Source organism: Rhinoraja longicauda, chromosome 28 (assembly GCF_053455715.1).
Source record: "Rhinoraja longicauda isolate Sanriku21f chromosome 28, sRhiLon1.1, whole genome shotgun sequence".
Lineage (NCBI taxonomy): Eukaryota > Metazoa > Chordata > Chondrichthyes > Rajiformes > Arhynchobatidae > Rhinoraja > Rhinoraja longicauda.
Window position 1 is genome coordinate 28,300,827 of NC_135980.1, and position 12,900 is coordinate 28,313,726.

Below are 12,900 nucleotides of genomic sequence, written 5' to 3' on the forward strand. Positions count from 1 at the left end.
ACCCTAGTTCACCCGCTGAGTGTCCTCCTGCAGTTTTTAGATTTTTTTTAGATTTAGAGATACAGCGCAGAAACAGGCCCTTCGGCCCACCAGGTCCGCGCCGCCCAGCGATCCCCGCACATTAACACTATCCTACACCCACTGGGGACAATTTTTTTAAATTTTTACATTTGCCCAGCCAATTAACCTACATACCTGTACGTCTTTAGAGTGTGGGAGGAAACCGAAGATCTCGGAGAAAACCCACGCAGGTCACGGGGAGAACGTACAAACTCCGTACAGACGGCGCCCGTAGTCAGGATCGAACCTGAGTCTCCGGCGCTGCATTCGCTGTAAGGCAGCAACTCTACCGCTGCGCCACCGTGCCGCCCTTTATACACTACCTTAATAACCTCTACAGTTTCTGCACTCTACCCGACCATAGACTAAACTGAAGCTGGTACTCACCAACACAGTTCTTGCCACTAATGTCGGACTGGTAGCCGATGTTGCAGATGCAGCGATAACTGCCACGCAGGTTTTCACAAATCCCGTTGGCGCAGATGTCAGGATCGAGAGCGCACTCGTTGATATCTGGGTGAGAAACAAAGAGATTATAACCAGAAACTACATAGAAAATAGGATAAGAAAATAACTGCAGATGCTGGTACAAATCAATTTATTCACAAAATGCTGGAGTAACTCAGCAGGTCAGGCAGCATCTCGGGAGAGAAGGAATGGGTGACGTTTCGGGTCGAGACCCTTCGTCACCCATTCCTTCTCTCCCGAGATGCTGCCTGACCTGCTGAGTTACTCCAGCATTTTGTGAATAAATAGAAAATAGGTGCAGGAGTAGGCCATTCGGCCCTTCGAGCCTGCACCGCCATTCAGTATGATCATGGCTGATGATCCAAAATCAGTACCCCATTCCTGCTTTCTCCCCATAATCCCCTAATTCCCTTAGCCCAAAGAGCCACAGTATATCCATCTCTCTCTTGAAAACATCCAGTGAATCGGCCCCCACTGCCTTCTGTGGCAGAGAATTCCACAGATTCACAACTCTCTTCACTCCTCAACTTCAAAGTCACGAAACCCAAGTTGCCGCCTTCAGCGAGCCAGGTGGACAAATCCCTTCATTAAAATGGGATTACAGGCTATTATTCCCAGATCTTCAGAGGGATTTTCCTGCCAAACTCTAAATCACCTGGCTTTCCGTATAAAAAGGAGAGGGGCGCTTTTAAACCTGGATCTTTCTTTCAGCCTCTGCAGAATGTCAAAGCAGGTATGAGCTCATCACTTTCATGAGAAACGTTAAGTGGAATCAATTAAATTTTTTCCCCCCAAAGTAACTCCTGCCATTTTGACAAATCTCCTGCAATCAGGGGTGCAGTTTTGCCGGTGCTCACTGGAGAGCTACTCCTGCACGCACCCCTGTCAAAACACAAGCCAAAGTAAACAGCGGGGAATTTTTAACTAGCGGGGAATTAACCAGAGGCCACTCCGGCCCCAGTGACAGCGCTGGTACCTAAAACATTAGCACTGCACATTGCCTGCAGTATGCACCTCTACCTTTTTTACACACTAATGAAATCTGCTTGGGGTGAGATTTTGTGGAAAAGAAGGATGGAGGTTTTATTATTTAATAAGCGCGCACAGTGAAAGTTCAACCCCAAGATCTGTCAACGGGACAAGCCGGTTCCTTTTCCCACCTCGTCCATCAGCTGTGATCCCGATGCCGCTGCTGCAGAGAGCCTGGAACTCAGCTGTGAAAACACAAACCAGGGAGAAGAAAACAAATCAGATGTTCGGCACTTTGAATTGTTGCCATCGCCTTGAAAAGTAATATAAGGGCCTGGCCTGTTCGGCACGGCTGACTAGGAATGCTGCCTGCAAGGAACGCTGCTCGGTGGATCATCGTGGATCAGCAATCCCACATTTTTTTTTCACCTATTCATTTTTAAAATGAAAGTCACAAAAAAAACTTGGGTTCTGAGCCCAGGATGTTCCAGCGGACGCTTCCTGTAAGTAACGCGTTGTGAAGCAGGATGGAGATGTTTCTGAAGTGCAGTCACAGTTCAACGAATTCCTGCAGCCAAACCGAATTCAGGAAGATCCCACAAGCCTATGAAAAAATTCGGGAAACTTTGCCTTTTACGCAGTTGATTAGTGGAGGCACGGTGGCACAGCTACTGACTCACAGAACCAGAGCCCCAGAGGTGTATAAAATCACGAGAGGAATGGATCGGGGAGATGCACAGAGTCTCGTGCCCAGAGTAGGTGAATCGAGGACCAGAGGTGAAGGGGAAAAGATTTAATAGGAATCTGAGGAGTACCTTTTTCACACAGAGGGCGGTGGGTGTATGGAACAAGCTGCCAGAGGAGGTAGTTGAGGCTGGGACTATCCCAACGTTTTAAGGAACAATTGGACAGGTACATGGATAGGACAGGTTTGGAGGGATATGGACCAAAAGCGGGCAGGTGGGACTAGTGTAGCTGCGACATTGTTGGCCGGTGTGGGCAAGTTGGGCCGAAGGGCCTGTTTCCACACTGTATCACTCTATCACTCCATGACCACGGGAGCCTGTCTGTGCGGAGTTTTTACCTTCTCCCTGTGGCCCGCGTGGGTTTTCTCCGGGTGCTCCGGTCTCCTCCCACATCCCAAAGACTTGCGAGTTTGCGGGTTAATTGGCCCGCTCGTCATTTGATGTCGGTGTATTAGGAAGGGGAGACAAAAGTGGGATAGTCCCCGCTGGCTCGAAGGGCCAAACGGCCTCCTCCTGCACCTATTTTCCATGTCTTTCTATGACATTGACCAGGTGTGAATGGTGTGATCGGACGGTCAGCTAAAGCAAACTAAACATCTGTCTTTGGGACAGTGCTGTTATCGCAGCTGGCTACTCGGATATGAAAGCATTATAAAAAGATCATCTGGAAACTGTTCTTCACACGAGCGCCACAAATCCACAGGATTTATCACTCAGTTGGATCACATTTTCCGCACCGTGAGGGACGGCAATGTGCACAAACAGCCAGCAGGAGGAGCCCATGAGCTGCTCGACATCAGATCCATTGATCTCGTCCCAGTCACAGTGGGACCGTGAATCTGCTTGGAGAATTTCCCCCCTGTTTTAAATTATTACTTAAATGCAGCAAACGCAAAGAGTTCCTTTCAAAGAGGAATTGCAGAAGGAAGAAAAAGAAGTCAAAGATGAGTGCTGTTTATTTGGAAGATGTTCCTGTGTTGCTGTTAGTTTGAGTTGAGTTTAGTTTCGAGGTACGGCGCAGAAACAGGCCCTTCGGCCCACCGTGTCCGTGCCGACCAGCGATCCCCGCACACACTAGCACTAACCTACTCACACTAGGGGCAATTTACAATGTTACCGAAGCCAATTAGCCTACAAACCTGCACGTCTTAGGAGTGTGGGAGCAAACCGGAGCACCCGGAGAAAACCCACACAGGTCAAGGGGAGAACGTGCAAACTCCGTACAGACAGCACCCGTGGTCTGGATTGAACCGGGGTCTTGGGCACTGCGAGGCAGCAACGCTACCGCTGCGCCACCGTGCCGCCCCAACAGCTTGTTGCATCTTTTCTCCCCGAGTTATGTTAAATACCGCGACGGTGAACCTACCAGAAGTCTTGGCTGGGCAGGGCTGGCATGGCTCTCCGAAGCCATGGTCTGGGCTGGCACAACAACACTCTGACTTGGTGACGGCTCCAGGAAAGGGCCGGGCACAGGTGCCCTTCTTGATAGCTCCGTAGCAAGTGCTGCGCATGTGGGTGTCTGGGAAGAATGAACAGGATTATCGCTAGTTATTGTGGAACAACTCGGGAGAGAGTTCCCGTACCGGACAACACATTACAGCACTCTCCGTGTACAAAAAGACATCCCAACAAAGTACTTCACAGAAACTCCAGGTCAAAGGAAAAAATGCCCAAACTCCTGGTCAAAGAGATGGTTGGATGGTGAGGATCCGGAGGGAGGAGAGATGTTGGCGGAGAGTAGGGGTTGCCAACTATCTCGCTCCCAAATAAGGGACAAGGTGACGTCACCCCCCCGCGCCCCACGTGACCTCACCCAGCCAGCGGCCACGAGCTCCCGCTCCACCAATGGTGGCCGCCCGGGCCGGGAGGCGGGTTGCCACGCAACCTCTGTTAGGTGGCACCTGGGCCTCCGGACCGACACTGTCCGGACCTACAGCGTCCGGGCCTACAATGTCCGGGCCTACAGCGTCCGGGCCTACAGTGTCTGGGCCTACAGTGTCCGGGCCTACAGCGTCCGGGCCTACAGTGTCCGGGCCTACAGTGTCTGGGCCTACAGTGTCTGGGCCTACAGTGCCCGGGCCTACAGCGTCCGGGCCTACAGTGTGATTGAATAGCTGAGTAGACTTGAGTCCACAGAGTCCAAAAGACGTACAGGTTTGTAGATTAATTGGCTTGGTAAATGTTTAAAAAAATTGTCCCTACTGGGTATAGGATAGTGTGTTAATGTGCGGGGATCGCTGGTAGGCCCGGATCCAAGTGGGCCGAAAGGGCCTGTTTCCGCGCTGTATCTCTGACCTAAACAAAACACAGAGTCCTCCTATTCTATTCTGCCAGTTACAACCTCAAAAAACTCTTAAGATTTGTCAAACTTTCCTTTCATAAATCCATGTCGACTTTGCCCAGTCCTGTTATTATTGTCTTAAGTGCCTTGTTATGACTTCCTCAATAATAGATTCCAGCATTTTCCTGACCAATCTCAGTGAACTGGTCTGCGGTTAATTTCTCTCTTCCTCTTTTCATGTCATTTCCTCATCTCCCGCTTGCCAGCTTAAACTTCCTACCCTTGGGAGCCTTGCTTTGTTTCGATTTAATACCCTGGTTTTAAATTTTAACGGTATCATTTTCAGTCTTTTACAAGCACGCATATTGATTCTTACTCACTCATCCCTCAGGGATGGTTAGAATACCAGATTACTGATTTAACTTTCCTCTATGCAGCATGCTACATCTGAAACTCCCCACATTGGAAGATTTAAACCAGCATCGGCAGTTCATTCCACACATTGGTTTTGTCCTCCATGATCTAGTGTCCGGTTGAGACTCTAGGCATGTACACCGGCTGTATTTTTTGATCTTTGTAGAGTACACCTAGGTTTTTTTCTTGTAGGAAGGAACTGCAGATACTGGTTTAGAAAAGAGGTGCATGAGGAGGCCAATTGGCCCTTCGAGCCAGCACCGCCATTCATTGTGATCATGGCTGATCATCCACAATCAGTAACACGTGCCTGCCTTCTCCCCATATCCCCTGATTCCGCTAGCCCCTAGAGCTCGATCTGACTCTCTTCTAAATTCATCCAGTGAATTGGCCTCCACTGCCCTCTGTGGCAGAGAATTCCTCAAATTCACAACTCTTAAACCGAAGATAGACACAAAAAGCTGAAGTGACTCAGTGAGTGCATGCTGTGTTTTGAAACCAAAATGAAAACATTTCAATCGACCCATAAAAAGATGGTAAAGGGCCATTCAAAGCGTGCAGGATATAAAGGCAGAACTAGTAACCATTGGCATTGTTCGAGCAAGTATTTAGCTCGGTGATGGTGGGTTACTGGTTAAATCAACTTACCGACACACACACGTCCATCGACTCCAATGGCCAGACCTGGAGGGCATTCACACCTGAAGGAACCTTCTGAATTAATGCAGCGGCCATTCATACAGATGCCGGGCGTGTGACATTCATCAATATCTGGAAATAAGGCAGACAACCATTAATACAGGAGCTGAATGAATGAATGAATGAATAAGTTTATTGGCCAAGTATGCACACGTACAAGGAATGTGCCTTGGTGCTCCGCTCGCAAGTAACAACACGAACATACAGTAAACATTTAAGAATAAAGCATAAAAGATGAAAACATTAGGAATACAACATTACAGTTTAAACGTGTGAGTGAAATAATCCAGAGCAAAAAGAGACAACAGACGTTTGGTTATTGAGTAGAGCTACTACTCGCGGAAAAAAAGCTGTTTTTATGTCCGGCTGTGGCGGCTTTGACAGTCGGGAGTCGCCTTCCAGAGGGAAGTGCTTCTAAGAGTTTGTGGCCAGGGTGAGAGGGGTCAGAGATGATCTTGCCCGCTCGCTTCCTGGCCCTTGCAGTGTACAGTTCGTCAATGGGGGGGAAGGTTGCAGCCATCAACCTTCTCAGCTGTGCGAACGATCAATTCAGTGTAAATTGAACTGCGGCCAGTGCTGAGGTTTAGCAGACAGAAGACAGAAACCAATTGGAAACAGAAACATAGAAAATAGGTGCAGGAGTAGGCCATTCGGCCCTTCGAGCCAGCACTGCCGTTCAATATGATCATCCAAAATCAGTACCACGTTCCTGCTTTCTCCCCAGATCCCTTGATTCACACCTGTGACACCTGCACCCAAGGGTGCTGTCAGTTCCATCAGTGCCGCACTTGAGCAAAGACAACAGAGGGTCAAGGTCACAGAATCGCGGAAACGGACGGCGCAGAAATGGGCCCTCACTGCTCACCTGGTCCATGTCAACCACAAGGCCTGTCCACAATGATCTCTTTTGCTGTCATTAAGCTAGTATCCCGACTCTACTCCTTTCCTCTCCACTTTCAGAGAGCGATGGACTTGCACCAAGCACCTCTCTGTGCATCAACGCTCGCAAGGCCCCTGCCATTTTGTTTCCTATATCCCAACGGACTATTACCTCATGCTTGCCGAGATTACATTCCATCTGCCGCAGCTCTGCCCAATTTGCCTCTCTACCTGCTGAATGAATTAACCTGAAATGACCTGCAACATCAGTAGGGGCCATATAATTGCCTGAAACACCATGAGGCTAGTGAACGGGAAATACATTCACTCAAGGATTCTACGAGCAAGCAAGAGAGTCTGCGATAAAATTCACAGTATGTGGGTGAGGAGTGAGTCTGGCCATGATCTGGTATCTGGTTCAGACTCTGTGCATGTACACGCACTGTATTTTTTGATCTATGTCGAGTACACCAAGCCTATTTTTTGATTTGTCTTGAGCCGGGACCTGCAAAGTGTTTTTTCTTTCGCCTTGTATAAACATATGTTTACCGTGCTTGTAATATATTTCCAGTATATTAATTCCCATCTAATATAGTTTTACACGCATGCAGTATTTTTGTCCGTGTGTGGGAAGGAACTGCAGATGCCGGTTTAAACCGAAGATGGACTCGAAATGCTGGAGTAACTCAGCGGGACAGGCAGCATCTCTGGAGAGAAGGAAAGGGTGACATTTCGGGTCGGGTCTGAAGAAGGGTGTCGACCTGAAACGTCACCCATTCCTTCTCTCCAGAAATGCTGCCTGTCCCGCTGAGTTACTCCAGCGTTTTGTGTCTATCCTTGGTATATTTTTGTCCTTTTGTCTCTACACCTTTGACATATTTTCTCCTATGTTTGCACATGTGCTACATATTTTTGTCCTGTATTTGAATGTGTGCAGTTTAGTTTGAGGTATGTTTGTAGATTATTGTAGCCTGTTGTCATCTATTCTGGCAGGGCAGAGATGAGCTTTTGAATTGGTCCTTTACCGCAAGTTGAATAACTAACAACTTGATGCTCACGGGCTCACAGGAAGCAGCAGAACTGAAACAATTAAGTCCAGGGTGGCCAACTGTCCCGTATTAGCCGGGACATCTCGTATATTGGGCTAAATTGGTTTGTCCCGTAAGGGACCGCCCTTGTCCCGTCTTAGACCCGGGGGGCGCTGTAGGCCCGGACACTGTAGGCCCCGACGCTGTAGGTCCTGACAGTTTAGGCTCTGACACTGTAGGTTTCCGACATTTTAGCTCCAGACAGTCTAGGCCCAGAGGCCCGGGCGCCGCCTAACGGAGGTTGCATAGCAACCCGCCTCCCGGCCCGGGTGGCCGCCATTGGGGGAGTGGGTACACGTGGCCGCTGGCTGGGTGAGATCACATGGGACGCGGGGCGGTGATGTCACCCTGTCCTGTATTTGGGAGTGAGATAGTTGGCACCCCTATCCTTAACTGGGAACAATGTGGGCAGGGGGTGGGAAATAACTGACAATAAATAAATAAATTCACACTAGATTGGGTTGACTATCTGTATTTGTAAATAAGAACTTACCACTCCTTCCACTCAACTTCATCAGAAATATGTCAGTAACTATTCATCACTTTTGCAATTTGTATAATCTTTCTATGCACACCATTTTAGTAAAGTTTAGTTTAGTTTAGCTCAGAGATACAGCACTGAAACTCCAGCCCACCGATTCTGCACCGACCAGCGATCCCCACACATTAACACTATCCCACACACACTAGGATTAATTTACATTTACACCAAGCCAATTAACCTACAAACCTGCACGTCTTTGGAGTTTGGGAGGAAATACCAAAGATCTCGGAGAAAACCCACGCAGGTCACGGGGAGAACGTACAAACTCCGTACAGACAGCGCCTGCAGTCGGTATTGAACCCAAGTCACTCGTGCTGTAAGGCAGCAACTCTACCGCTGCACCACCGTGCCGCCTATTTTCTTACGTAAAATAGCCATCACACTTCAAAATAACTTGTATAGACACTTTTGGATGTTCTCAAATCATTAATTATATCAACGCAGAGGCAGTGATATTATCCGGGTCCAAGCAAATTGGTGGCAAATTAGAAGCAGATGCTTAGTCACCAAGTGATGGCCATTAATTTGATCAAAGCGGCGCGGTGGCGCAGCGGTCGAGTTGCTGCCTTACAGCGCGCACAGCGCCAGAGACCCGGCACTCGGTCCCGACTACGGGTGCTGTCCGTACGTACGTTTGTACGTTCCCCGCACGGCCGCCTGGGTTTTCTCCAGGATCTTCGGTTTCCTCCCACTCTCCAAAGACTTACTGTACAGGTGTGTGGGTTAATTGGCTTGGTGTATGTGTAAATTGTCCCCAGTGTGTGTGTTGGATAGTGTTAGTGAGTGGGGATCGCTGGTCGGTGGGCCGAAGGGCCTGCTTCCGCGCTGCTGCTCCAAACCAAAATAACGTAGTCCGCAGGGAAGCATTGGTTAGCATGACCTTACCTACACAGTAGCGTCCATTTGGGGCGAGGACAAAGCCATTCTTGCAGATACACTTGAAGCTGCCGTCTTCATTGATGCACATCCCATTGAGGCACATGTTGGTTGTGGCACATTCATCGTGATCTGGGGGGGGGGGGAAATTGGGTTATTTGTCAGTCTTGAGGTCTAACATTATAAAATAAGGTGGACAATCCGTGCGCTTCAGATCCCAATACAATCGAACGGAAAGGAGACGGGACAGGAGGCGAAGGGTTTGCACAAATGCCAAGTCCAGAGACCTATTGTGTTGGCTGATAGATGGAGCAAAGTGTCAAGACCAAGGGTTTTCCCAACCTGGGGTTAATTTAGGCTTGTATACACTGGAATTTAGAAGGATGAGAGGGGATCTTATCGAAACTTATAAGATTATTAAGGTGTTGGACACGTTAGAGGCAGGAAACATGTTCCCAATGTTGGGGGAGTCCAGAACCAGGGGCCACAGTTTAAGAATAAGGGGTAGGCCATTGCGAACGGAGATGAGGAAAAACTTTTTCAGTCAGAGATTTGTGAATCTCTGGAATTCTCTGCCTCAGAAGTCAGTGGAGGCCAATTCTCTGAATGCATTCAAGAGAGAGCTAGATAGAGCTCTTAAGGATAGCGGAGTCAGGGGGTATGGGGAGAAGGCAGGAACGGGGTACTGATTGAGAATGATCAGCCATGATCACATTGAATGGCAGTGCTGGCTCGAGGGGCCGAGTGGCCTCCTCCTGCACCTATTGTCTATTGTCTATTGTCTACCCCCAGGTAGTAAAGTTCGCCTACCATTATTGTTATTTGAACTTAAAATAATAATGCTAGAAACAGTATTTTTAAATTCCCCCTTTGTCGGTCGCTTTATTATGGTAGAAGTGTAAAACTCAAATCACCGAACAAAACAGGGGGAGGGGTAAATTGACTTTCCAAAAGTTGCCAGAGGTAAAAGGGACACGAAAGGTTGGGAACCTTTGGTGTAGACTTCCACACCCTGGAATAGTATTTAGTGTTTGAGGTGAATAACATGGGGATGTCGACATAGAATGGTGGAGTAACTCAGCGGGTCAGGCAGCATCTCGGGAGGGAAGGGATGGGTGACGTTTCGGGTCGAGCGGGAGCCGCCCCCTCCCCTGGCATCAGTCTGGATGAAGGGTCTCGACCCAAAACGTCACCCATTCCTTCCCTCCCGAGATGCTGCCTGACCCGCTGAGTTACTCCAGCATTTTGTGTCTACCTTCGATTTAAACCAGCATCCGCAGTTTTTGTCCTAAACATGGGGATATTTGCAGCCATGCCGGCCATCGTAGCATTGATAACGTTGCAACCTAATGATTTAATTCAATCTCACTCCTCCCAAAACCTGTTGCAGTACGACACAAGATTTGATACTGCGGGATAGAGGAATAAAAAGGTAAAATGTCATAAGGTGATAGGAGCAGAATTAGGCCATTCGGACCATCAAGTCCGCCCCGCCATTCAATCGTGGCTGGTCTATCTCTTCCTGCTAACCCCATTCCCCTGCCTTCTCCCTGTAACCCCTGACACCCGTACCGATCAAGAATCTACCTATCTCTGCCTTAAATATATCCACTGACTTGGCCTCCACAGCCTTCTGTGGCAAAGAATTCCACCGATTCACCACCCTCTGACTAGAGAAATTCCCCCTCATCTCCTTCAGAAAGGAACGTCCTTTTAATTCTGAGGCTGTAACATCTGCTCCTAGACTCTCCCAATAGTGGAAATATCCTCTTCCCATCCGCTCTATCCAAGCCTTTCATCTTAGCACCGATCGCGATTTCTATCTCTGCCGTAAAAATATCCATTGACTTGGCCTCCACGGCCTTCTGCTAGAAATACTCAGCAAATCCAACAACAGCATCTGTTAACATTTCGAAAGATGACCTTTCCCCAGTTAAGCTAATAGACTTGACATTGCAGTCACATGCAGAGTATAACATAATTGTAACATTATTAACTTTTACTGAAGTCCTACTGAGCCACTCACTTTCCAATTCTAGTTTCTCCAACTGTCCCTTGCAGATAGTCCAGCATTGACATCGGGTTTATAATTTAATAATTAAGAGATACAAAAGAGGCCATTCACCCCACTGTGTTCATGCCAGCTCCCAGTAAACAACCTCAATCCTATTCCCTTCCTCCTTATTCCCATCTAGTCCTGCAATTTATTTGCTCTCACAGGTCCATTCATTTGCTTTTGATTCACAATCTGGGTTCATTACAATGGCTAACTAACCTACTGGGTCTGAAGAAGGGTCTCGACCCGAAACGTCACCCATTCCTTTTATCCGGAGTTTAGGGTTGCCAACTTCCTCACTCCCAAATACGGGACAAGGTGACGTCACCGCCCCGCGCCCCACGTGACCTCACCCAGCCAGCAGCCACGTGCTCCCGCTCCTCCAATGGCGTCCGCCCGGGCCGGGAGGCGGGTTGCATAGGAGAAGGAATGGGTTTATTCACAAAATGCTGGAGTAACTCAGCAGGTCAGGCAGCATCTCGGGAGAGAAGGAATGGGTGACGTTTCGGGTCGAGACCCTTCTTCAGACTGATGTGGCATTCCTTCCATCTATCGAGCAGCTCACAAAGGCCAAGACCTCACTTGTTTGCTTGAGACCTTGTAACTATGGGTCGCTGGATATCAGGTCTGTGGGGCCCGCGGCTGGGGTCGGGGTCTGTGGGGCCCGCGGCGGGGGGACGGGGTCTGTGGGGCCCGCGGCGGGGGGCCGGGGTGTGTGGGGCCCGCGGCTGGGGGCCGGGGTTGGCCCCAAGGGGGTGTCTGGAGAGGTCTCGGCGGTGATAGTGGAGAGGTCGGTGCGACGGTCGATGATGGCGCTGACCGACGGAAGAGGACGGACCACGTGGGAGTGAGGACGCCGTTGCCGGGGGAAGGAACGAAGGAGGACTCGGCGTGAGGGGACCACCGTGAGGGGGGGGGATAAAGGGGGAGACAAAGGGGGACCTGGCGTGAGGGGACCACCGTGAGGGGGGGGGACAAAGGGGGAGACAAAGGGGGGCCTGGCGTGAGGGGACCACTGTGAGGGGGGGACAAAGGGGGAGACAAAGGGGGACCTGGCGTCAGGGGACCACCGTGAGGGGGGGGACAAAGGGGGAGACAAAGGGGGACCTGGCGGGGGGGGAGGGGGGATTGGGGGTGGGGAGAGAACAAAGTGGGACCTAGCGCGGAGGTACTTTGTAACTTTGTCAACGCCCTTTACGTGGCGAATATTTGCATACCTTGGGTATTATGCAAGCAAAGAGTTTCACTGTGACAATGTACACAGGCGCTTCTCAGATTCCGATGGGGTTCCGTTCCGAGAAACCCATCGAAAAACCGAAAGTGTTGTAAGTCGAAATGCATTGTAATACACGCGATCACGTGGCCGGACGCGAGCGGCGGCTCGCTACGGGTCGCTGCCGTTTGCACCGTCGCAAAGTCGAACTATCACAGGTCGAAGCATCGTAATCCGGGGAGCGCCCGTACATTCATTCACGAAGCATTCATTCATTCGTGGATATCTGAAACTGTCTCCAGGTTACTGGTGCCGGGTGCACTATACTCACCCATGCAGTTCTTGCCGTCGGGCGTGAGTTCAAAGCCGGCGTTGCAGATACATTGGAAGCTGCCATCGGTGTTGACACATCGGCCGTTCCTGCATAAAACCCCATTCTGGATGCACTCATCTATGTCTGGAGAGCAAAGAAAGCTGGATGTAAGGATGACACGCACTAGAACATTTACCCCACTGTTCTGTCATGTGGCCGTTTATTATTATTATTATTATTATTATTGTTATTATAGGTATCACAAAATGCTGGAGTAACTCAGCAGGTCAGGCA

The 12,900-nt window shown here is 49.5% G+C and overlaps 1 protein-coding gene across 1 annotated transcript in view; it reads right to left on the minus strand.

The window, feature by feature from the left end:
• Positions 1-12,900, minus strand: part of fbn3 (fibrillin 3) — a 206,225-nt gene that overhangs the window by 96,453 nt on the left and 96,872 nt on the right. Inside the window, exons 13-18 of the mRNA XM_078424021.1 lie at positions 12,625-12,750; positions 9,034-9,156; positions 5,587-5,709; positions 3,610-3,762; positions 1,689-1,742; positions 448-573 (exon numbers count right to left, since the gene is read on the minus strand). Of these exons, the coding sequence (XP_078280147.1) occupies positions 448-573; positions 1,689-1,742; positions 3,610-3,762; positions 5,587-5,709; positions 9,034-9,156; positions 12,625-12,750 (705 nt within the window). The remainder of the gene's footprint in view (positions 1-447; positions 574-1,688; positions 1,743-3,609; positions 3,763-5,586; positions 5,710-9,033; positions 9,157-12,624; positions 12,751-12,900) is intronic.